Below are 27,085 nucleotides of genomic sequence, written 5' to 3' on the forward strand. Positions count from 1 at the left end.
AGATAGGGTAAGGAGCTCGGACATCTGGAGGGAGCTCAGAGTAGAGCCGCTGCTCCTTTGCGTCGAAAGGGGTCAGTTGAGGTGGTTCAGGCATCTGATCAGCATGCCTCAGGCTGGAGGTGTTTCAGGCACGTCCCACTGGTACGAGGCCCCGGGGCAGACCCAGAACACGCTGGAGGGATTACATATCTCATCTGACCTGGGAACGCCTCGAGGTCCCCCAGGAGGAGCTGGGAAGTGTTGCTGGGGAGAGGGATGTCTGGGGTGCTTTGCTTGGCCTGCTGCCCCCCAAAACCTGGCCCCGGATAAGCGGATGTAAATTGATAGATCAATGTGTCAAAATAATGACTTAGTATCTTAAAATAAAGACTCATATCTAAATAATGATTTAATATTTTAAAATAATGATTTTGTATTGCAAAATATTAAAGGAGCTATATGTAAGAAATCTAAAGCAAATAGTCGTAAAATCCTCCTAATATGTCACAGAGACTAAGGATTAATGTTCATATAACATACTGATCTCACCGACAACAATAGTACAGCCAGAATATTCGCATTTAAAAAAAAATTTACGGTCCGCAAATCATGTTTATGTATTGAATTTGTGTTTTGGCCTGTTGCGCCACCCACCGCCGTCTACCAGTCACACAGTCAGTAGAGTCTCAGCATCAGTTACAGTTAGGACTGAGCTACAATGGCTGATGGTGCGACTAAACCCAAACGACCTCGTTATGATACCCAAAAACGCCAAGACAAAACTTGAGGCAAAGCGAGGGTCTATATAGGAGATGCTTTTGAACGGTGGAGGCAGTTGAAAGCGGAGAGGAATTTGAAATCGGATGTCGAAGTGGCTACTCTTCTCCTCGCCAGGTAAGCTTTAGTCAAAGTTGGCTAACTAGCATCATAGCTAGACGGGGATAGACATTTCAAATACTTTCAATGGTTATTAATTTTCGATCATACATTGTAGCCCATGTGCAGGTGGGTCATCGACCCGACTGATTTTTTTGAGTAACAAACATTAGCAGCACAGCAAGCAGCATTAGCAGTGTCCCGGTACTAGCATTAGCAGCCGGCTCCTCCTCCGCTGTATGCCGGCAGCAGCATTACCAGCAGAGAAGCCGGACTTGCTTGAACGGTCTGCTGGAAAACCGATGATCAAGGATGCGGCTCTGCGGCTCTGCAACGGCAGCCGCCCTGGGCAAACAAATCAGTCTCCAGCGTGCTGCTGTCCAGCAACCTCGAATCTGTAGGGGAGGGGGGGCAGACACGACTCGCAGCAGTATTTTGAATTTGAGTGCAGTGACCGTTTTGGCCACATTCTTACATAGAGCGCCTTTAAGAAACTCTCAAAATAATGACCTAGTATTTCAAAATAATGACTTAATATCTGAAAATAATGTCTTAGTATGTTAATATAATGTCTTAGTATTGCAATACTAAGAAGCTTTCTCAGAAAATGGCTAAGTATCTTGAAATAATAAGAAACTGTTTCAAAATAATGAGAACATTTCTTTTCACATTCAATTTGTTATTATATTGAAATAATGACTTAGTATCTCAAAATGACAAACCTTTTTTGAAAATAATGATTTAGTATCACAAAATAATGACTCAGTATTTCAAAAATATTAAGAAACTTCTAAAATAATGACTGAAAATCTTGAAATAATGAGAAACCATTTCAAAATAATGAGAATATTTAATAAATAATGGCCTAATTCTCAAAATAATGACTTAGCATTGAAAAAAAGATTTAGTATCTCCAAATGACTTGGAGATACTAAATCATTATCATAATGACTTACAGATGTTTATCATAATGACAGAAATGGGCTTCCATAATAAATGTAATTAAAGCAGGATAAAATGTTTGCTATGGTGTATTTATTTTAGCCATAATTTAGCCATTATCTGAGAAGATTAAATCCTTGGAGTCTCAGAGTTTAGGTTCCTGGGATTTGGCAGACTCTGTTAGTAAATTAGCAGTCTCCTGCCGTATTTCCCTCTGTGTATTCTACTCTTTTAAGCTGCTGCCCTCTCTATCTCCCTCCTCCACACTGACCATTGCCCTATAGTAACATTCAAACCTTACAGAATTAACCTCGGTATATTCATTAGGGACAATGATTATTATATGAGAAGACGGATGTGGTGGCAGATCTGCTCTAGGCACAGATGCTGCTTTGAAGTGTTTTATAATGCAGCACAGGAGCCAGTGTAAAATATTTCACGCCAATGTATCATGTTGCACTGTGGCCATGCCGTAATGTGAGTGATGTACTCATAGAGATTGTTGCATTGGTTTGTGTGTGAGTATACTGTATATATAAGTGTTTTTGAGCGTGCAAATGCCATGGTGTTTTTGACAGTGTTGTCCTCTTTCATTATCATGCCAGGTCGAATACTTCCTGTGGCAAAGTCTGCTTAGATTTGCTACTGTACAGCGCTCTGTTTATCTGTGTGGCTCGTCATGGTATAATCCTGCAAGTGGAAGCGCACAACATTTCAAATTCTCCTCCCCTATTGTTTCCTAGTGGTATTATTGTTGGCGCCTCTGTCGCATAGACAGGCAGATTGCTTTCCGTTTTCATCAGAGCCAAGCAGGATGGCTACTGTCCAAAGCAAGGAACAGCCCTAAGAATCCTGATTTAAACTTGAAACCCTAATTTCAGTGCTATGATAAAGGCAGTGTAGGATTAATACGTAGGCAACGTAGTGAAATAGCCAGCTGAATGTCAGTTTGGAGCACTCTCTTCACGAAGTTCACCCTTTTTTTTACTTTGGTCCTCTCTCCCTCTTTGCTTCTTTTTCTTTGTCAGGTTTCCATAGTTACTCCGGTTGTTACATTGTCTGCTATTTTGTTGAGGAGTTACCTCTTAGCAAAATGCTCAGAGTGAATTTAAGTTCCCTCTGGTTAGCAGTGAGGCAGCGTTTATGTAAAAGGCTTTCATTGGAGGCCTGGCCCAATCAAGATTTATTGGCCCAGATCCCGATACGGAGTCCCAATCCGATACTTCAATTTTCCTCTAATAATACAGCTGCAACAGTTATTGTTTTTGTTTTGTGTTTACAAAATAATAAAGTAGGCTATAAAATAACAAATCCCTTTATCCCTACTCTGTCCCTTTAAGAGAGTATTCTCCAGTGTTGGTTGCTTTGATGCAGCCTTTTCCTGTGTTACCTGAATGAACTGCGTTCTGTATTCTGGATGTGCGAATTACATTAATAATTTACTCTTATTGGCCGTTTGCTCAAGGAGCCTTTGTTACACTTGCAGTAGAGTCCTGAGTGTCCGTGGTGAAGCATGCACCATATAGCCCACGGCAGAAAACGCAAACCGCAAGACTCTCTCTCACACTGAGCGGAAATGAAAGGAGTGCAGATGAATTAGGTGAATTACATATATTAACAATATCTTACTGTGTTTTGTTGTCGCTTATGACATGTGGTGTTTTGCCATAGGCAGGGCTCGGCCCTTGCTCTTAAAGAGACACAGAGGTCAGCGGAGTGGAGGAGAGATAGACAGCGGAGAGTTGCAGCATTGATGACGGCTGCATTTGTTATGTCACTGTGCATGAAAGCTTCTCGAGTAAAAAACACCTGTGTAACGGCAGACGTAAAACAAAGGATCGGATCAGGCTATATATAGCTCAGTATTGCCTATCCTCATCAGTTAAAAATGCCTCGATCTGCCTAGATACTGATCTTTGAGATCGGATTGGGACGTCCCTATTTTATTTTGAAAGGTAACAGAGGGAGTGAAGCTGTAGTGCTTGCTGTTGACAGTGTGGGAGGTAATCAAGAGTTTGTCATTTTGGTTCAGACTACAGAGCCTCTGTTTTACTTTTTATTACCTTTTTATTATGCATTTCCTTTGTGCTGTAAATTGAGGGTTCATTTTCCTGGGAGATCTTACCCCGTGGCAGACAGAATTGCTTTGTGAAGGTAAGGTTTAGGGCCCCTTACATACCAAGCAGACGATCTGCCATTGATCAGTGTTGGGATGTTGGTGAGCATCTATTGCACTAGTTTCTGCACTGTGTCACATACTGTTGGTACTTGTTTTTCTGTCGATTCAGCACGTTGAGGTGGCATTGGAGGCAGCAGGGCCTGTCGGTGACTAAAATCTCTGATAGGATGTTCAGCTGAGTGCACGAGAAGAGAAACAGAAGTGAGGAAAGCAAACGCACAACTTAAGTCAAGAGGGCGTGAGATAAAAGAAAACTTGTTATTTTAGGTAAGATTATTTTTTGCTAGCCACTGAGCTCTTTTGCAGAAATGCTTCATAATTGTCTTTGTCATTGTTCAGGAGTGCACGGTGTATATAATTTGTTCTTTCAACATCTTGTTATGTTGTTAATGTGCTAACTGGCTAACTCTGGTCCTCCGGTTTCTCTTTCTGAATGCGGATACAGACGACTGTCCCCTGTTGGCATGGAGAGTTATTTCCTCTCATGCAGGTGCAGAACATACATGTTAATTGGCCTTTGGCTGTAGTTTCTGCAGTGTGTTCATGTGCATGTGTGCAACTTTTTGGCCGAGACATAGGGGATGTGAGGTGGTGCAACAGTTGGCTTTCGTCGCCAGTAGTTCTTTGATGTTGGTTTGGTGTGTCTGGGATAGGAAACTAACCTAAATGTCAGTGATGTCATTATTCTTTAGCCATTACAGTGTGTGACAAACATTTACTTCATAATTAGAAGTTATAGCAAAAACTTGTCTATTGCCACTTTAAGCAAACAAACAACCTCTAAATGATTCTACTTGAAACGTACTTTAACACATCACTTATGAGAGCACTTATAGTTTAAGAAATAGTCATATTTGGTTGAAAGCCTTATCATGTCTTGTTCAAATTTCATGCAGCCTTCGTGAATCTAGTACATTACTGGTTTTAGACCATGACTAAGTCAGCATACTCTCCCCAAGATTAGCTGTTACGCTGCGTCCACTCCCCACCTCCAGCAGCTCCCTGTGATGACCCTGTCAAAGATGTCCCTCTGACAAGCCTCCCTGTGTAAAGTCCAGGTGAGTTCCCTGCCCTGCCAGCCCTTTCTCAGCCAGCCTGCCTCTCCCTGCCCTGTGTGCTGCTGCTGCTGCTGCTCACTGACCTTCCTATCTGTGTTTGGCTTCGTGTTGCTGCTCTAGCCTGTCTGACTCTGTCTGTCTTTCTGTGTGCTGGCTGACTTCACCTTCAGGGACTATCTTACCTCTTTGGTTTGCTTTGTCTTTGGTTCTTTAAACCAAGTAGATGTATCTGGTGCCACCTGCTGTTCTCTGAATGAATAACCCTCCCACTTTTTTTGGTGACATAGCAGGATGGGTCTGCACGGCATGACTGGAATAAACTCATGCTATGCATCACGTGCTTCAGATACATTTGCATAGCGTCTTCATCACCGGGTGATTTAGTCATACTAGACAGTATGAGTGACCTTATTAATCCTATAAGGTATGCATGGAACAGAGTTTAAAAAAAATCCAGAAGAACCCAGAGGTCTGCTTCTCATAATAACAATGTTAAGAAGAAATGTAAGATCTCAAATTTTGCTGCACATGAACATGTTTAAAATAGTATCTATAAAGTATCTGTAAACACTTGTTTATCTTTCTTCCTCTTCTTCTTTTCAGGATAAGCACCGGAGCCACTTTTGATACCAAGACGGCAGTAGAGGGGCACTAGAGAAGAGCCCTCCACCTCGTGAAGACAGTGTTATTGTTGCACTTATTATTTTTCAGTGTCATTTAAAATGTAACTTGGTAAACCAGACTCATTGTAAGCCACAGTGACCAGTGTAGATGCAGTACACAAAGAGGTTTGTGATGCAGAGTCTGGCTTCCATTTCTTTACATGTCTTTTGGTAAGGAAGCAGAGAATGGCAGTGCTTTAATGCTATTATCTTGAGGCAACAATAATTTTTCTGTTATCATGTGTAAACAAGAAGTTGTTACCTCTTGTAATATTAATCACAGATCAGGAGCACCATGGCAGCATGCATAGATGGCGTCATGACAACTGATTAAGGCTGACATTGTCAGATCAAGGAGTACTGATTACTGATCAACACATCAGACTGTACCAGACTGTACTTCAGGCAGGTATCGCATTGTGCCTTTTTTTTTTTTTTTAAAGATATCATCAAGATCATTCCTCCTCATTTATGATTCCCCCCAACAACAGGGTTGGGTACTGAACTTCGTACTTTTATGGATACTAACTAAATAATATCAGTACTATTGAGTACCAATTCACATTAAATCAATCTGTGCCAAATTTTGATACCTGAGAGTGCATCTGCTTGAGAACGCCAAGCTCAGACAGTAAGCAGAAGTGACCCTAACCATTACCGGCTCCACTGCCTGCAATGCAGTTATGTGAAACAGCCAGGTTTAACTTTAGATGGAAGGTAGAAGCTTAAAAGAAGCCGGTAGAAATGCTCCATGGTCGGCTTCTCTGTGCTTTGTGCCTGGCAATCATGCTCCATGGAGCAGCTAGGTTTAGGGGATGGAAATGCTCAGATGTCATAAAGCTGCAGGCACCAGCAGAGCTCCATCAGCTTCCCAGCGAGCTGAAACTATCGCTGCAGCACCGATCTGCAGTGATAGTTTCAGCATTTGGTCTACTTTCTTTTGTATTTTATTTTAGAAATTACCAAGTGTCACCGCTGTTTGTGATTATGAATGATTATGTGCCTATTCCACATATTTGTCAGATGTGTCTAAACAGAGAGTGAGAGAAACGAGCAGACACACAGAAAGACAGACATAGGATTAGCTCTAAGTGTGATTAGCAAAGGTTGTCTGCTACATCAGGAGTACCAAAGATAGTTACTGTTGGGTAGCGGCACTGAAGTCCAGATACAAGAACCGGTATCTATTCAAATGTGAATGGTACCCAGCCCCACTCAGCAATCCAGAATCATGACAGTGATCTTTAAGGCAGAAATCAGATGTGATCAAATGAGCCAGACACTATTTTTACTCCATAATCATCCTGAGATCTCCAGACAACAAAAGTTACTTTCTTGTGATAAATGATTTCATTATCTCAAGACATTAGCCTTTTGTTTACTCAAGAATCAACATGAAGTAACCCATTATCATGAGAACACGAGCTCAAGATAACAAAATAATTTACTCATGATCTCGAGATAACAGCATTAGAGAGATAACGGCAAGCACGGCTGTTCTCTGCTTCTGTGTTTTGGAACCTTTTAAATGATAATTCTGTATTTTTCTTTCTCATTGAATGTATTGTTTGTTTGTACATTTCTTGACCTGTGTTGAAGAAATGCAATATGTTTGAAAGACTCTCCTCTTCATACTGTGCGACGCTGATTTGTGCCTTTTTTTTAGAGAGTTGAGATGGTACAGTAGAGGGTGATGACCTGCTTAAAAAGCAGGATGAAGCAGAAAAAAGACTTGATGAATATTTAGTCGGTGGCAAAGCTGAAACAGTTAAGATTCACAGCATTCTGCCAGAATGAAGAAAATCTGAAAATCCTCATTTCAAGGCAAAAGCAATGCAGCAGAGTCCACTTGATATTGTTTTAAAAAAAGAGGTGGCTCATGGTTTTTGTGCTGGACCTCACATTTGCTTTTATTTCTGTGTCAGTGAAATTACTCTCACTTTCACCTCCGTCTGCTTATTTTTCAACGTCATTTCAGTTTAATGTTTAAGTTTATGGTCCTGTAATGAAACTGAATGCAGTGTTGTATTTAGCCATTAGATGGCACCATGGAACACACAACTGCCATCCATACTGTAGGAGACATCAATGTGGACATACTGGTATCATCTGCTCTGTTACTGTCTTCTGTGTACCTTTTGATTATTGCTATGTTACTCTTAAATCTACAGAGTATTAACTCTTTCTGCCAGATTAAATAACCAGGTCCAGAACACTGCCAAAATTAGATTTTACGACTGCCACAAACACAAACTGCTGTACCTCAGAGTCATTTTCACTCCTACAACATACCAAAAGGTTGATGGTCCATTTTAACACAAAGACTATAATGACAGGTTCCTCTCAAAGCGCCACTGTCGGATGAAAAGTCGAACTTCTTTTTCTCAGCAACGTTACTGACAAGTTAATATAGAAACCCTTTTTATCTGAACCTCAGAGGTCACTGATACCTGCTGATCAATCTTGAATCACTATGTTTAACATATTTAGAGTTTTTCCTCAGCACCCTTTGTATTAATGTACCAGATCCTCAGATTTTGTGATGTCACTCACTTTGACAGAAATATCACATGGTTGATTTATTTCATCTTTGAGCCAAACCCTTACATACGATGTTCTCTGTTGTCATACAGCATAATGGCGTATTGCAGCAGGATCTCAGGTTCTCCTCAAAAGTCCATCAGAGATGTTCAATTTGTGCATTTTCTGTTTTTTTAATTAAAAGCCATATTGTTCCGCCAGGTGAAAAGGTACTGGTGCTCAAAATGTAAACATTTGGATATGCTCAAACAGAAAAGATGAGATGTGTAATTGGTCATTTTCTTACTATAGTGAAGCCATTTAAAGGTCCAGTGTGTAAGATTTAGGGGGTTTAAGTTGTTTCAACCAGCTGAAAATTCATCTGGTTAGAATTCCTATAGTGTTAATTGTTCTGTGTTTTTTTAATGGGAGCTGAATTATCCACAGAGGTCTCTTCCTCTCAAAAACAAATGGACCCGGTGATTTAAACCGGCAGTAACACTGAATATAGCAGTTTCATGTTACAAATCAGGGCTGCTTCGATACTGTTTGGCACATTGCAGACGGCCCACTAGCCCAGCACCTACTAGTCTGTGCTCACTGTAAGTCAGATCCAGACATTTAAAGCAGTCTTTACTGTGAGTTGAATTATCCGTAGAGGTCTCTTCTCCAAAACAAACAAACCCAGTGAGTCAAACCAGTAGAAACACTGATAAAAGCAGTTTGACAGTAAAAAGAAATCTGTGTTTTTTGTGAAGGGGCACTGACTAAGGTGGCTGATGCAAAAATACAAATGGCCCTATTTAGAGCCAGTGTTTGCTTCATCCATTCTGGGCTACTGTAGAAACATGGTGATCTCCATAGTTGAGGACCTGCTCCCTACGTAGATAGAAACGGCTCATTCTAAGGTAACGGAAACACCACAAGTCTTATTTTGAGGTGATTATACACTAACTCAGTGGTTCCCAACTGGGTCCAGATTTCTCTTGACTCTTTAGTTCAAGGTCCATACTTGTATTTGGCCATGTCTTAAGCCAGTTTGCTGTCTCTGTTAAGTAGCTGTTTGTTATTCACTCACTCTACAGCAGGAAACAGCACTTCAAAGTAAAAGCTCAGTGCTGGATATCCACTGCACTTAAAAATAAAGTGTGTTTTTTGCAAAATTGACATGTTAGCAGGTCACTTGTTGTCCATTCAGAATGGACCTGCGACCTACCAGTAGGGAACCACTTAAAAGAAAAAATACTTACCATATTATACTCCATTTCTGCCAATAAACCCCCCTAAATCCTTCACACTGGAGCTTTAATGAACAATACAGTGAATGTGCTGTTAATTTATTCTGCAAAGAAAGACTTGGAACGACTGGTTTTATGCCTGTGAAGGAATACATACGTGTATTGTTTGTCAGATGTTCATTAGGCAAATGAATAAATGAAGTTACACCAGTCCAACTGTGTTTGTGTGTTTCTATCAGTCTTTGGAGGTGAGTGCAACGTTTAAGACACTAATTCTTGTCTGGTCATTCATCACTGATAAAGACAGTGTAAATCCCTCGCCATAAAGATTGGAGTCCAATGTTCACCAGGGGTCCATGGGTAGAAAGTGTTTTGAGTATTGGACTGCTCAGATTTTGTGTTCCAAATTTATCTGGTTGTTGACAGTTCATTAGTTCAAACTTCAAACTATGACCACACGTCAATATACTGAGCAAACAACTTATTTCATAACATTTAACTGTACTAATCAGTAGGTGATCTTATAAGATAAATAGTAATGTGAGTGTTAAATCTCCAGTTCATCAGATTCTCCTCTCCACAAGTGTATATATTGTACATGTGTCTACACAGCAACCTTGTTCATTGTGTCTGTCAGGTCCCAAGGTGACGAGGTGAGGGTGTCCGACTCCGATATCAACCGTCATTGGTGCGGCATCTCTATGATCCCGACCACACCCATAGACGTCGCCGGGGATGCCAACGACTCAGAGCCCGGAGCTACTGTCAAATCCCTCATTAAGTCCTTTGATACTGTTGGACAGAGTGAGCACCGTAACACACACACTCACACAGGGAATCCCAACATGTTTGTGTAACTCTAGAGAACAACAGCTGGTAGATTTCTGTCATTTCTCTGCAGCAAAGTCATGCTCAGTTAAGCAGGGCTGTGTGTGGACTTAGCTGACCTCTATGACAGCGTCAACAAAAACTGACACTTGAAGGCACCATTAAAGTAGACTTTAAAAAAGATAGGTAGATAGATTTAAAAGCCAGAACAGTAATTAGTAAAGAAAAAACCCTGTTAAATAAAAGCCAGACTAAAAGCTGGAATAAACAGATTTAAAAAGACAAGACTAGAATAAAAATGATGATAAAATAAAATGGATTCAAAAGCCACATATTTTTAGTATTCATAAAAATAAGATAGTTTAACAAATTTTGACTAAAAGTTGGATAAAATAGATTAAAAAGATGATGCAAAAAATACAATGAAATGTATTTAAAAGCTATAATATCAACAAAAATAGGGCCAATAATAATAATAATATTAATGATAATAATAATTATCATTATTATTATTATTATTTTATAGTTAAATAAAAAGATAAAATAGATTATAAAGACTGATAAAAAATAATTGATTTTAAAACTATAATAATAAAGTTAAATAAAAGTCAGACTAATATTCAATAAAACAGATGAAAATAAAAAATAAAAATGATGACAATAAAATATAAAATTGATTTAGTTATATAATAATAATTAATTAATATAATTATCATAGTAATAATAAGAAGAATAAAACCATTAAATAAAAAATATTTAAAAAGTAAAATTAATGAGAGATAAATTTTCATCATAATATTAATACGAATAAAATAACTGATAAAATATGTACTCAATAAAATTGGAATTACATTTTACAACATTATTACAATAAAGTAAGTGATTAAAATTCAGACACTAAGTGTATATGCAAAGAATAAGTAATCAAGACTAAGAATCTGACCAGAAGATAAATGGCAACTATGGGAAGACATGTTGTGTATCATTTTCTGTCACTTCTCCTTTGGCACAATAATTAACGGGTGTATTATCTGGTCTTTCAGATGGACCAGGACACACAGTTCAGATGCATTCCTCCTCGAGAAGCCCGCTGAGTGGGATCCCTGTACGCACCGCACCTGCTGCTGCTGTCTCCCCTATCCAGGTATACACTCTGAGATTTTCCTTGTGAAACGTATAATAAGTACCTCTGATAAGTGACAGACTGCTTCAGACTCTGATGTGCTGAGATCTGTCCTCTGTTTTATGTCCTTTTAGAGACACACGTACATAAAGCCACTGTCAAAAACTTTGGAGAAAAGAATCAATCACGGAGAATTCTCTCATCATCATGGTATGTAATGTATGCATGTACGGTATGTATGCATGGTCTGGCGACTTGTACAGGGTGTACCCTGCCTCTCAACCAGTGTCAGGTGGTATAGAATCCCTGCAACCCCCAAAAGGATACACGGTTACGGAAAATGAATGAATGAATGAGGATTTTTGAACTGTATGGAAAAGAAGCATGGCACTATTATGTCTTGTTATCTTTGAAAATGATGCTGCACAATAGAAACATTGAAACATCACAGGTATGGTTTTAGCTGAACGTCATGGTGTTTAGTTTACCTTTATGTACATACTTCATTTTGCAGTCATAAAGAACAAGCAATGGGCTTCACACGCTGCTTTTAGGTCAAAGGACAGCCGGACTATTATCTCTGAAAATGAGGCTCAAGAAATGATTAAGGCTGAAATGTCTACATACAGACAATGAAATGATAAGATGGATAAAGAGATGCAATCATCCAACGTGGGACATTTTATGATTTTATTCTTAGAAAGCAAATACTGTAAATGTGGTGACTGAGCTCTGAAAATGTCGCCGGCCGTCTACAGTCAACAGGTGCTCCAGCTTCGATGAGTGCACTGAGAAACACACAGTAACTTGAGCGTCAAAGCAGCACAACCAGTCCTAAAGTTACAAATATTAATTTGCTTTCCATTTCTATTTCTTCCATTTTTTCCATGACCTTATTTTTGTTGCAGTCCAGCCTTACAATTCTGAAATACATTTTACAATGTGTTTTACAAGGTTTATTATGACTTCCTCCTCACATTCATTCTCCTGCCTCCTTCACTCCCGCAGATAAGATGTCAGGCTGTGGGGAAGACCTGAAACCTAACAGCCTGATGAGGAAGAGCCCTTCTTTAGAGTCTGTAATCAAAGCCCCCGCCTCCCTCAGTGGCCGCACATCATCCTTCAGCTACAACCGAGGCAACAGCAAGCTCAGGTGAACCGACCATGACTGTCTCCAATGATTCACTCTGACATAATTCTATTTGTTAAGCTGTGCAGGTTTCCTTGGTGACTAGTTCTAAAGCTGGGGCAGGAAGAAATCTGGAAAAGACAAGCAAACAAGCAAACAAAAAAATGGCAGTATTTGAAAATACACCTCACTGTCATAAGCCCCTCCCACCAGACAAAAAACAGGCATTTTATTGTAGAGTTGCACACAGCTCATTCACTTGCGCCACGTTCTATTTTTCTGTTCATCAGACCACAAATGAGACAAGAATTAGCTGCTAGCCACCCCACGGTCCCTCCGTGTCACTCTCCGCCGCTGTGGACTGCTTCCCTGAGAAGAAAGCAGGCAGCACTTCAGGAGAAGGAGCTTTGGTCTGAGACTGGAAAGGCTCAAATTCAGCCAGCACAAACCTCCAAGTGCTGGATGTCACAGCAGGCTGGTGGCGGCAGTGCCGGGTCTAACCTGTGTGCCCCCCCCACCGGAGTTGTACGAGTTTTATAGCCGACAGTGTTGACACAGATGGCTTTAACACAGTAAATGAGTGTCCACTTATCAGAAAGGGAAGAGAGACATGTTAAACAAACATACTTTCATCTTCTGGCCTCTGGCATCACAGGGTATCATATCCGTGTACAGACCGCTCCTTTTTGTGTACACTCAAAAATGACCGATTGTGGCACTCCATTTAGTTCAGCTACCACTGCAACAGGCTGCATTTGAGGCAGAGATGACTCAGTGTTTGAGTTTATGTTTACATGTTGTCACAGTGAGACAGTAGAGTTAGTTGAAGGAGCCAAGTACTTGGTCATCATCACACTGGACAACACCCTAAGCCTCAACCAACATCATGTACTGTTGACATTAATAATCACTATAGTCAGTATTATAGAGTGTGCCAGGGCTGACGTCAAAACCCGGAAGTTTAGCATCGCGCTGGTTCCCGGAAGAGAAAGTGAATGTGATTTTTGCACTGCGTTTTGGATTATGTCAGAAAATAAGCTCTGTGGCTAACACAAGTTTATGAAACTTACAGGTTTTGTTCAGTGAGATAATCTTCACATACGAACACCTTTCATACCGCATTTGAAGCTTAAATGCGATCGCCAGAAGTAAAAAGCTAACGTTAGGCTTTAACGGACTACATGACTACTCCACGGTCGCATGACTCTTGACGTCACCGCCACTAAGCTTTCAACTGATTTCAGCCGCTTTATTTTAAAAACATTGTATAATGGGGAAATCGGACTGTTTAAGCTAAATAAGAAGCTGTAATAGCGGACTGCCAGCACTCTAGCCTGTTCGGGGGTGATGACGTTTAATGTCCCTGACAGGGTTTTTAGTCGTATTGAGCAACTTGTTAGCAACCGCCTTTTTTACGACACGTAAAAGCTTCAAAATTCACAAGTAGGGTATTTACTGACATGTTTTATGTCGTAGAACATAACCTGAAACTCGCTTAAGCTTTTGTTAACCACAGACCTTACTTGAGGCATTTTACCAAAATCCCATTCAAAAAAACGTACTGACTTTTAGACGAGAGAACCGGAAGTGCTAAAAGCGCTAACGGAGTTCCGGGATTACTGGCACACTCTATTGGCGCCATCTGTCTGTCTGTTTGGAGTTTTTAAAGTGAGGTTGTATGAGGTGCTTATCCACAGTCGGTGTATCAACTACGATCGATGGCGGTCAGCACACTGCTGAAAAGCAGACAGGATTAACGCCATGAAAGCTAAGCAATGTTCTGCTGTGGTAAAATGTATTGTAACCACCTAAAAAAATGTAACATCAGAATGTTCTCACTGCTTTACTGTGCTGTCAGACAGCCTTTTTCCAACGGGTAACTGAGGCCATTATCTATGCTCTCTTCAAAGCCACTAGACTCCTTCGACAAGAACACTAATTTTACCTCACAGAACACTGGAGTTGCTGGTGTCGCCGCTTCCATCAGTTCGTTTGTTTGTGTTATTGTGTGACTTTGATGAATCTGAACTAACCCTTTAAAACACCAAAATCACACAATAACACAAACAAACTTACCGACTGAGGCAGCGGTAGACCAGCAGCTCCCTAGTCAACATTAGTATTTGGGCCCCATGTGGTTAGTAAATGAGCTTAAAAAATGAGCCCTGTATGAGATTGTCCATGGGTCCCATAATGGCCCCATGCCAGTAGCCCACATAGGTGGGTTTACCCAAGCGGGCCCCATATGGGTTATGCTACAGCTACCTAGGTACCAAGTGGGTATGGGGCAAAAATGAGCATCTTATCTTGGGCCCACTTGAGAGAAACCACCCATGTGGACAACTGGCATGACACCATTATGGAACCCTTGGACAATCCCATATAGGGCCCATTTTTCATCTCATTTACTACTTACATGGCTCCCACATACAAATGTTGGATGGGTCCTGTGTTCTGCAAGGTAAAATTATTGTTTTTGTCAAAGCAGTCTGGTGGCATTGACGACAGTGATATAACAGCTTCAGTCCCCTGTCAGAAAGGGCTGTCTGACGGCAAAGTAAAGCAGTGAAAACATTTTAAAAATAGCATACACATGATAGTTTGTAGGTGGCTAAAATATGTTCTGCTGCTGCCCCCGTCCTCGGCAGTACATTGCTTAACTTCCACTACAGTGCTCCTGTCTGCTTCTCCAAACGGGGGGTGTGCCCACTGCCATCCATCCCTTAAACATATATTTTTAATGTAAATGTGTGTGACTGTATTGCAGACCTTTGCACAGACCATCTCTCTCAAACAGCAGATCAGCAGCAGTACATGACCGTGTTTGGTGTGGTCTCGGGGTTATGTTATGGCGGCTGTACCACCACTGATGAGCACTCTCACTCTCTGCCCCTGCCCTATGTTTGTCTGGACAGGGTCTTCCTGTTTCTGGCCTTGCGGTGCCTCAGACAGAGAAATAATGAATTCAACAGCAGAGCTGCTGTGACGTGTGAAATGTTTACCATGTTCAGAGCAACGACCGTGTCTCGTAGACTTCCCATGGCCCCAGCTCCAGCAGAAACCCCAGGGAGCGGACCCTTTGAATGACACTGCAGATAGGCATTTAACCAATCTGTTGTACTTCTCATAATTTCTGTTTTCTTTCTCCTGTGTGACTTACAGACGTGCAGCCAGTGTTAAAGTCTGTATATGAATATTTGAGCATGAGGGCATGGAGGTAGAAGAGGAAAAGTAGGAAGGAGGCCAAAAAAACCTATGCTGAATCTTTACATCCCACACTTAGAGCCACTCTGAGCTGTATACAGTTGGCTGCACTCCAGAGTAATCTTGAGCAACGTCTGCACTCTAACACAACAACACTTAACTGCAAATACGCTTTGATCTCATTGTAATAATGAAAGAGCAAATAATAAAGTTCCCTTCACTATGGAACTCCCATTAGAGGATTCATTCATGCGTAGTATTAATTAATACTACAAAGTACTGTCATATTCTCCATCATGCAGACAACATTCTTTGCAAATCATTGTAAGATATCATCCTTTCATTATTCCTCTATGTCTACTAGGGCTGCAACTAACAATTATTTTAATTGTCAATTAATTCTTAATGAATTTAGTCATAGAGGGTCAGTGTTTAACATCAACAAAACTTTATCAAAACAAATGGTAACAAACTCTCAAAATAACTTGTGCAGTATAAGCCGAGTCTCATTTATGCAGTCATATGTTCAGTACTTCTTCCCAAACACATGCAGCTTCACTAAAACATTAGGAGTTTAATCACACATGCTTGCTCAGGCGCGCTACTCGTCCATGCATGAGACTGTTTATGCAGAAGAATTTCTTTAATAAGTTGACTTAACGGTTTCATTATCATAATAGCTTCTGTGCATATGATGTCATATGTCGGTGTGCTGTCCAGTTAGAGGGCAGGCAACTGGAAGCAAAGACCACCAAAACTGCACAAATTAACTAACTGAATGAAATTTGACTTGACTAATCTGTACCGCACTTTGGGTTGCCTTTGGGTAGGAAATGTGCTATATAAATAAATTCGCCTGGCCTTGCCATGGCAAGTACGTACGATTTGTGCTGTTTACAGCTGTTCCAATCGATCAAAACAGGGGAAAAAAACAAGGGTCACTTTAATTCCTGAAAGTAAAAGGATGTAAAAGGGGGAGTAGTAAAAAGAAAATAAATAGAAACAATTGCAGATGTGGATCAGGAACCTCCGTCTTAAGCTAATTTCAGTCATAAACAATAAAGCATTGGGTTAAATATGCCTCGAGATGGATGCATTTTCAATGTACTGGGACAATTTCTCCAAGTTTTTAGCCGCAACCGAGATTTTTAACAGTGTTAAGGGATAAGTTGAGCTAGAGGGTTGAAAGTAGTGGCTGAAGGGTGCCCTTTAGTTCACCGGGTCGAGCGTGCGCCCAGTATAGGCTGAAGCCTTTGCAGCGGCCCAGGTTTGAGCCCAACTTGCAGCCCTTTGCTGCGTGTCTCCCCCATTCTCTCTTCCCCTGTTCTATAATAAAGGTGGTGGACCTCAGAAAGCAGCTGGTCTTCCCAATAGAGATCATAACAACTACTCTCAGGCCAGATATTGTCATGTGGTCTGCAGGGGAAAAGAGGGTCCTCATTGAGCTTTCCATCCCCTTGGGAAGAGGACATGACAGCAGCCCACGAAAGGAAGCCACTCAAGTACTCCGAGCTGGCAGCGGAGTGCAAAGAGGCTGGCTGGAAACCCAGGGTTTACCCCATGGAGGTTAGATGCCGGGGCTTTGTTGGCAGTAGTCCGATTACTCCACGGTGCTGAAATGGCAGGGTCAAAACTGTGGAAGGCCAGGAAGGAGCTAGGAGAGGAGGCCGAGAAAGCTGAGAAAGCCGAGAAAGCTTCTGGCTGTGGGTCCGGAGAAAGGACAATGGTTGGGGGACAACACCTCAATAAAGGCAGCTGCAGGGGGTGGCAAGGAGACATCCCCTATCTGCAACTGCCCCCCTGCCAGGAGATGAACTGCAATGGGGGTGAAACCTCAGTGAATGGCAGCCTCCAGCTGACGACCCTGCAGCTGACTTTGTGGCACCAGTGGAGGTGCGACAGGGCAAATGCCGAAGCAGGAAACAACACGTCACCTGTACAAAGAACAGGCAAAAAGCCCTAAAAAATAATATAAACAAAAGATAATAGCAGCTGAAGTTAGCTAATGTTGCCAGTAACATTAGCATGACAGCGGTGCATCAATGTACAGAGTTGAAATATTATATATAAAAATTTACTCACCCTGCTAGACACAAGACAGCCGTCGTTTCAGTCATGGTTGTGGGGAAAAAAAATCTCTTTTCTTCATATTGCATGGATCACATCCAACATGAGTTTTAATTTTCTGACCATACCTGCTGCCTGCAGGTTTTATTACACTCCTCTTTTCCAATTCACGCTGTATATGGATCGATCACGTCCTGCCCTCCATCTGAATTCAAGAAGACTGATTATATTTATAAAATGTTAAGTAGTACATTTCTAGGTTCCTGAAACACCTCTGTCGGAAATCTGGAATGAATCATATGTTTTTACATCAGGGCCACTTATGAGCTCGTTTCAGACATGGCGGTCAAATTATTTCCTGCAATGGATTTCCATCTGGAAACATGCTTATTTAATTGAACACATTCTTTTGCTATGAGACTTAGAGAGCTTGCATAATTATGGTTTTTATGAAGCTTCCTTCATGTCCATGCGCACTGAAGTTTGCGAATGTATGTAAAGATAATAATAGTTTTATTGGGTAATCATCATACTCCAAATGACATACTGTAACCATCCCTCTCTATCTCTCTGTGTGTGTGTGTGTGTGTGTGTGTGTGTGTGTGTGTGTGTGTGTGTGTGTGTGTGTGTGTGTGTGTGTGTGTGTGTGTGATTGCGGTTTGTTTCCCTGGTGACAGTGTGGAAAGAAAGGACCCCTTGGCTGCACTGGCCCGGGAGTATGGAGGATCTAAGAGGAACGCTTTACTGAAGTGGTGCCAGAAGAAAACAGAGGGCTATCCGGTAGGGATCACAGGCCAGAGACCTCTCTCAAATACAATTCAGGCTCCATTCACTTTAACACCCTGCTTTTTTCTGTCCGAGGGTTTTATTTTAGTCTCACACTCTTCAAATATTCATTTAAAATTGAGATGACAGCTCCCACTCTCTCCCTCTATATTGCATCAGTGCAGCATTGCTCAGTCCATGCCCTTGGGTTTGGTGGTTATTTCTTATATTTTTTTCAGCCATCAGTTAGGTGTTAGACTGTAGTGGCACATTACTGTGTTTGCAGACACACTATTCACCCGCCTGTCATCTCACTGGGGATGTGAAGTCACCATGGCACCGCGGTAATGGAAACTATGATGCGAAGCACTCAGTGTTACGGACACGCTGGATTTATACATGTGTGTATTTGTATTGCTTTGCTTGTATTTATGCATGTGCATGTGTTTATGCATTGTTATTGTGTCCCCATCTGTGTTCCCTGTGTCCAAGTGCTGACAATCACCTGGCATTAGCAGCTCCCCTAATATCCAGTTTAAGGAGCCCATTAAGCCCAGTGGGATTAGAGATTTGCCTATGTAATCATCGTGTTTGGGTGCCAGCATGCCAGCTAGCTAATGCTAAAACTCTTGCCAGCAGGCAGACTGGTCCCAACCTGCAACCTCCACTTTAGGAGGAAAAGGAGTCATTTGAGCTCTCTCAGCACTGTAATAGAAGATTAATTACAGTTATAGACATAAAAGGCTCTGCTTCTGTCCTGTTTGTGGTTGTCTTTCAGTCTAAAAGCACGGAGCTCCGGCTTGACCAAGTTTGAAAAAGCATGTGTGATGATAAGCGCTATAAATAGACCCAGTCTTCCCAATGATAAATGGTCTGAATGATGGGATGAGGTGTTAGATCAATAGTCCCTATTTCTCAAGCGCAGTACTGCTCAGTGAACTTTGAGTCACCCTCCTATCATTTGAGGCAAGCTGTTTGATGGTCACACGCGGTGTGTGTTGGTGAAACACACGCAGCAGATCCTCTGTGATGGAAATATGTGACCAGATGAGATAAAACTGCTGCTGACCAGGAGACAGTCTGAAGATATGCATGATAAAATAGACTGCCATGGCTCACATTGTTTAGATTCTCACTCGCACTTTGTTTGACATGAATCTTTGGGCCACACTGGTTTGTAATGCAAGGTCACTGGTTCAGTACCCATTTTCACCAGTGCTCCAGAGGAAATGGAAACTGAGACCGCCCCTAACGAGAAACTCCTATTAGTCAGCACTGTAACGTGCAGTAATGCAGCTCATTCAAAACAAAGACGGTTTCTAAAAACACGTTTTTAAAAGGGATTAAAAAGGCTAAAAAAAAAAGTCAAGTTGTCTGATGTCTTCAGGCTGTTAATCCTCATAGGACGTCCTCTACACCTCTCTGCTGCCTAATACTTACACCCTGCCACCAGAAGACTTTGAAAAGACTTTTAAAAGACCAAAGTGTGACACCCTCTCACATCTAAAGACAGTGTGAGTGTTTAGTCACACACTATAAGATTTTGCAAAGACTGGGGATCTTGCAGCATCACAATTATCAAGTTAGTCTCGCCACCAGACAATCAGAGATCTCCGCCTTCTGATAATCTGGGGACACTCCTTTCTAAAAGGACACGCCCTCCCAGAAATGTGCGCTCCCCCTTTTCTCGTCCGCAAGGAAACAAACACATAGAGAGCTTGAAAATGGATGCCAAGAGATTTAACTCCATTTTATCAAATGTGTACTCACTCCACAAGACTGTGGAAATGAAGGACTTTGAAGGACTTTGTTTAAAACGCAGTCGGACTACAGTACAGGCCAAAAGTTTGGACACACCTTCTCATTCAATGCGTTTTCTTTATTTTCATGACTATTTACATTGTAGATTCTCACTGAAGGCATCAAAACTATGAATGAACACATGTGGAGTTATGTACTTAACAAAAAAAGGTGAAATAACTGAAAACATGTTTTATATTCTAGTTTCTTCAAAATAGCCACCCTTTGCTCTGATTACTGCTTTGCACACTCTTGGCATTCTCTCGATGAACTTCAAGAGGTAGTCACCTGAAATGGTTTCCACTTCACAGGTGTGCCTTATCAGGGTTAATTAGTGGAATTTCTTGCTTTATCAATGGGGTTGGGACCATCAGTTGTGTTGTGCAGAAGTCAGGTTAATACACAGCCGACAGCCCTATTGGACAACTGTTAAAATTCATATTATGGCAAGAACCAATCAGCTAACTAAAGAAAAATGAGTGGCCATCATTACTTTAAGAAATGAAGGTCAGTCAGTCCGGAAAATTGCAAAAACTTTAAATGTGTCCCCAAGTGGAGTCGCAAAAACCATCAAGCGCTACAACGAAACTGGCACACATGAGGACCGACCCAGGAAAGGAAGACCAAGAGTCACCTCTGCTTCTGAGGATAAGTTCATCCGAGTCACCAGCCTCAGAAATCGCAAGTTAACAGCAGCTCAGATCAGAGACCAGATGAATGCCACACAGAGTTCTAGCAGCAGACCCATCTCTAGAACAACTGTTAAGAGGAGACTGCGCGAATCAGGCCTTCATGGTCAAATAGCTGCTAGGAAACCACTGCTAAGGAGAGGCAACAAGCAGAAGAGATTTGTTTGGGCCAAGAAACACAAGGAATGGACATTAGACCAGTGGAAATCTGTGCTTTGGTCTGATGAGTCCAAATTTGAGATCTTTGGTTCCAACCGCCGTGTCTTTGTGAGACGCAGAAAAGGTGAACGGATGGATTCCACATGCCTGGTTCCCACTGTGAAGCATGGAGGAGGAGGTGTGATGGTGTGGGGGTGTTTTGCTGGTGACACTGTTGGGGATTTATTCAAAATTGAAGGCACACTGAACCAGCATGGCTACCACAGCATCCTGCAGCGACATGCCATCCCATCCGGTTTGCGTTTAGTTGGACGATCATTTATTTTCCAACAGGACAATGACCCCAAACACACCTCCAGGCTGTGTAAGGGCTATTTGACCAAGAAGGAGAGTGATGGAGTGCTGCGGCAGATGACCTGGCCTCCACAGTCACCGGACCTGAACCCAATGGAGATGGTTTGGGGTGAGCTGGACCGCAGAGTGAAGGCAAAGGGGCCAACAAGTGCTAAACACCTCTGGGAACTCCTTCAAGACTGTTGGAAAACCATTTCAGGTGACTACCTCTTGAAGCTCATGGAGAGAATGCCAAGAGTGTGCAAAGCAGTAATCAGAGCAAAGGGTGGCTATTTTGAAGAAACTAGAATATAAAACATGTTTTCAGTTATTTCACCTTTTTTTGTTAAGTACATAACTCCACATGTGTTCATTCATAGTTTTGATGCCTTCAGTGAGAATCTACAATGTAAATAGTCATGAATATAAAGAAAACGCATTGAATGAGAAGGTGTGTCCAAACTTTTGGCCTGTACTGTATGTTTATGAGCACACGAGTTCAGCGAGCCACCGAAGGACCGCCCTGCAGATTTACTATTGGTTCTGCAACGTAGGGAGTTTTTTTTAAACTCTGAAATTGTATCTGCCCATCTAAACACAAAATCAGGGAGAAAGACATAAGTCTTTAGTTAAGCAAAGCGTCTAAAGACTGACTTGTGAGTCTATTATCAAGTCTACCCATCCTGCTCCTGGTGGGAAATATTGCTCCTAACTCCCTTTAAGAAATACGACATATTAACAATTCCTTACAAAAAGACATAACTAAAAAAACACAAGATATGTCGACGGTATTCTTGTCAATTTAGGGGCCAGGGGCCGTATTCGCAAACATTCTCAGAGAGCTCCTAAATTAGCGTGAACATTTTTAGTAAGGAGTCTTAGCCTAGGAGTGATTTAGGAAAGTTCAGCAACTCTGAGCAAGGAAGGGACAGAAAGTTTTATCTTAGTGAGGATGTATGGTTGACCCCATTGCTAGGGGTGATGCTTTCTTTTAAAAGATGTGATTGGTTGTCATGGACACACCCTTTTGTGAGTCTACAAGGTGTGGACACCCAGTGGAAATGAAATGAACTGCTGACTGTGAAAGTGTTGTCAGTGTCAGTGTGATAACTGCTGATGGAAGGTTGAGACAGCCTCAAGTCATCACTGCTGCACTGTTGCATTTTATTTCTGGCCTTCTGCATTAGGTGGGAAATGTGTACGTATCCCTGATGACATCAACCGCACATATTATTCCGGCATGATCTAATCTGTTGCATTTTATTTACTCACTGTCTTTCAGCATTTGGAGAATATTTCTCTGACCTCTTTGTGTTTCCACCATTTTCTCGTCTGATTAAGAAACTCTTACGCCTCTTAAAAGTCCTCCTCCCTGCTCCTAATAGTTATTCACATTAGGGGTTATTTTAAGGTTAATAATGAATAACTTTTATCTTTACAAGGACCTAGTCTTAACTTTAAGGGGAAATTCTAACAAAACGTCACAATTCTAAGAAGTCAGTACAAGGAAGCTTTGTGAATACGGCCCCAGATTATTAACTTAAGTTAATGTATTACTGCTACATTGTGAAAATACTCAACTAAACAACTAAAAGTCCTGCATTTGAAATTATAAAAAGTAGTAAAAGTACAGAACTACAATCTGAAAAATGTATCAGAAGTAAAAGTATTTATGATGCAGAATCACCCCTCCCTGTTACGTTGTTATATACTGTATTACAGGGCTCACATTTAAGCAGCTGTAACCAGAGAAGTTTTGCTTGCTCAAGAGTTAAATGATTGTTGAGTATAGTTTAAAGGGAAAAATTGCCACCTTTTATGTTGGTGATAACATTTAAAAGGAGAAAGCTGTGAGTAGGACAATGAATTGCTTTATTGTACGGAGCAAATTACAACAAAGCACCAGCTAAGACGGCCTACCACCGAAAGAAAAATTGTCACTATACAGTATCACGAAAAGTACCTGTCCTATTTTTTCTCATTTTTATTGTCTTATCTCATGATAAGAGAAGATATTGTGCACAGATAAATACAGGTGTACCTTGAAATTTTGGCTTGACCTTTGAAAACCACTGATCTAGAGCACGCCCCCTGACTACCCAGAGGCAGAGACTAGAAATCCAAGATGACCTGTAGTTCTTCGTTGCCTCCAGCTACATCACTGTCATGTCAAACAACAGCGCTGGATGCAGGAAGAGTGACAGCCTATTTGCTTATAATATGTGTTTCTACACAGATTTTTTTTTTTTTTTGCCAAGAACTTGTAATTATAGCTGCCAAATAATTGCAGTTGATTAGAAATGTAAAGTAGCACAAAATGAAAATACCCAAGTTAAGTACTTAAAGTGTTCCATATTGTACTAAAATGTAGTACTTGAGTAAATATCCTGGTTAAATTTACATGGACTCTTGTTAATTAGTAAGCCAGATAGAAATGCAAATCTCAGTTCAGTTCAGGACAAATGGGTCCCAGCGACATGAAACCCTTAATGGAGCCTCATTCCCATTTAACTATGGAACCTATGATCTCCTCTCACAAAGGGCTTAGCAATACAGTGTGATTATTTGCAAGTATCAGGAATGCAGTAAGAAGATTTGGCTACTAGGAGAGTTTCAGTCTGTGGCATAATCGGTCCCCTCCTGAAGTTCCTGTTCTTGATTCGAGCTGTGATCCTTCATGTTTATGCATTTCCTCCATGTGCACCATGTGCCTGACCTGTAAGTCATTAACAAACTATTAGGCAGTTAACCTTAAAAACATCTATTTTCAGGACAAGTGTTACTGCCCTAAACTGTATTGTCTTGAAGGATAACTTTAGCTGTTTTAAACCTGAACCTTTTTTTCCCATGTTTGTGTCTAAGTGACTAATGAGAACAACTATTTTGAAACTGTTCCAGTACTGAGTGAGAGCACTGCAGCTGGCAGCTGCGAAACAGGCTACAATTGAACCACTTGGGGCGTGTTCGCATTGTCAGTGTATGTCCACTTAATGTGCTTGTCCTTGCCCAGGTTGTTATTCTATGAGTCAGACAACATTATGGAAGGAGACAGAACTTTCTGTTACAGAGTAAGATCCTTTTTGTTCCACCAGAAACAGCCTCAAAAATTGTCATCACCCAACCCACCAGACTCCATTTAAATTATTAGTAATATACAGTGTGTATAGAGGCAGCATTATTTCTGATCTAAATGTGTGAATCAAGGGTTTATTTGAACCAAACCAGAGGTGGTGATTGTTGAAATAGTGGAAAGATAAACCAAGATGGCTTTTGTGAGTTTTATTTTGTTTCTGTCGAGTTTGAATGAAGTGTGTTTTACACTGATAAAACTACTGTTTACTTAAATGGAGTCTGGTGGGTTTGACGATAGCAAATTCTAGGTTGTTTCTGGTTAAACAAAAAGGTCTATCTCTGTAGGGATTCTTTCCATAATGCTGTCAGACACTTAGAATAACAATGTCAGTGGCAAAAACAAGCACTTTTAGTGGACGTACTGTGATGTTGTCTTTTGCCTCAAGTGATTTTACTGCAGCTTGTGTTGCAGGCTGTACATCTTCTCACTTTCCGACAGTGGAAAGACGAACCAAGACACTTTTTCACTTTGCACGAAGTGTGTTTTAAAATTGATAATTATTTTAATGGAGTCTGGTGGGATTGGCAGTGACGATTTCGGGGCTCTTTCTGGGTAAACAACAAGGATCTAACTCTTTAACAAAAAGGTTTACCTCTGCAGGGATTTTTTTATATAACGTTGTCAGACACTTAAAATAGCAATCTGAGCCTGTCCGGTGCAAAAGCAATCACTTTTAGTGACTGTAAATTGACGGTGTGCAATTGCCTGTTAGGGTTACATTGCGGCCGGTTTCACAGCTGCAGCCCTGTTGGTTGGCATTGGCCCAGTTACAAAAATGTTTGTTCCGATTAGTCACTCAGGGTGCTTTCACATCTGCCCTGTTTGGTTCAGTTCAATCACACTCAAGTTCATTTGCCCCTGAAGTGCGGTTTGTTTGGGCAGGTGTGAACACAGCAATCACACTCGGGTGCGCACCAAAACAACCGGGCTGAGACCTTCTTGAAACTGTGGTGAGAACGTGTTCCGACCTGGATCTGAACCAACTGCAATCACATGACACATTGTTTGGGTTAAACATGAGCATGTTACAGTCCTGGAGGATTATTAGTGTGCACCTCCTCCTGTACTGCCTTAATATGCACATTCAGCACATCCAATGCATCAAAACATTGTTTTCTAGTTGGAGCCGCACCTCGTTTTCAAACTGTATGGTTTGACTAAAATGAACAATGACAGCAATATAGTCCACGAAGAGCAGCGCTAAAATCAACCTGCGTAGTTGTCCCTCCATTGTGACATTAGAAAGTGTCACATTTATCTTGCAAGTGTACTCTTCTTCAATGTTTTGTTTACTCCCTGGATTTTTCCCACATGGAAATTCTGACCAATCAAGAGCAGCTTTTTCGCCCAAGGCATTTTATCTGATCTGCTTGTTAATGCTGCTGTGAGAACATGAACCAACTCTAGGCAATTATGCAACTTTGTAACAAAATTAGTCTGTTTTTCCACAAACATATTGTAATACACTAAATATACTGTAAAGAATGTGAGTTACAGTACTCTATATGAATACTTGTCAGCATCAAGCACAAAGGGGTAGATCAAGGGGTTAAATATGATATAGTTTGAACAAAAGGCCCTGCAAGTCAGATTCAAAACGATTTCCCAAATATTTTGTACTTTTGGCGTTCAGTTTCTCAGCAGAGCTATGTGTGAGCGGCTGTTGTTAACCTCTTGGGATTTTGGGGTTTTTTTTCTGTTGAATTCCACTAATTTCCACAGGGATTGTGTTTTATGGGATGTGTGGATGCATCAGTTAAAGCAAGTGGAGCCCAGTGGAGTGCTCTGTAGCAGAACATATATGACCAACAGTTGAGTGTGATGACGAGCAGAGGGAAAAGGTTATTGTCAGAGGATGTGTTGTGCTTCTTATGTCTGGAGAAAGGTCAGGCTGTTACAGTATTATGAGACTTCTGACCACATGGAAGCCACTAATTATAGGTCTAATGCTCAGAGACCGACTCATCTGTCACATAGTGGTAGCTCCGCGAAGGAGACTACGACAAATACCCTGATATAAAACTACAGCCAGGTTGTCTTTCTCTCTCTCTGCCATGCTCATCTTCTGCTCTGGGAAAGGTTAGTGAGGTTCAGTTTTTTCAATACATCCAACTGCATTTCGCTCCCCTCTCTTCTCTGCTGTGGACTAAGGTCAAAGAGGTAATAACTCAACACTAACTGGCTCTTTAGTATGGAGTCACCCAGTTGTATTTTATGCTTGGCCTCTTCAGGCTACATAATTAATGATCACTTTGAAGAGGCAGCTCTGACAATCGCTGCTGTTCACTTTCATAACAAGCTCTTATATCATGCTCATCTGCCAGTGAGGAGCCAGAAAAGCCGCTGTGCACGACGAGGACAAAGCCCATGGGAGGGTCAGCCATGTGCCAGTTATTATTAC

General features: G+C 41.2%; 1 protein-coding gene across 3 annotated transcripts in view; it reads left to right on the forward strand.

The window, feature by feature from the left end:
* specc1 (sperm antigen with calponin homology and coiled-coil domains 1) overlaps positions 1–27,085 on the forward strand; it is a 151,817-nt gene that overhangs the window by 81,573 nt on the left and 43,159 nt on the right. For all 3 annotated transcript variants that reach the window (XM_049592035.1, XM_049592036.1, XM_049592037.1), the window contains 5 exons: positions 10,092–10,258; positions 11,326–11,426; positions 11,540–11,615; positions 12,414–12,558; positions 18,483–18,585. In XM_049592035.1, the coding sequence (XP_049447992.1) occupies positions 10,092–10,258; positions 11,326–11,426; positions 11,540–11,615; positions 12,414–12,558; positions 18,483–18,585 (592 nt within the window). The remainder of the gene's footprint in view (positions 1–10,091; positions 10,259–11,325; positions 11,427–11,539; positions 11,616–12,413; positions 12,559–18,482; positions 18,586–27,085) is intronic.

Source organism: Epinephelus fuscoguttatus, linkage group LG12, assembly GCF_011397635.1.
Source record: "Epinephelus fuscoguttatus linkage group LG12, E.fuscoguttatus.final_Chr_v1".
Lineage (NCBI taxonomy): Eukaryota > Metazoa > Chordata > Actinopteri > Perciformes > Serranidae > Epinephelus > Epinephelus fuscoguttatus.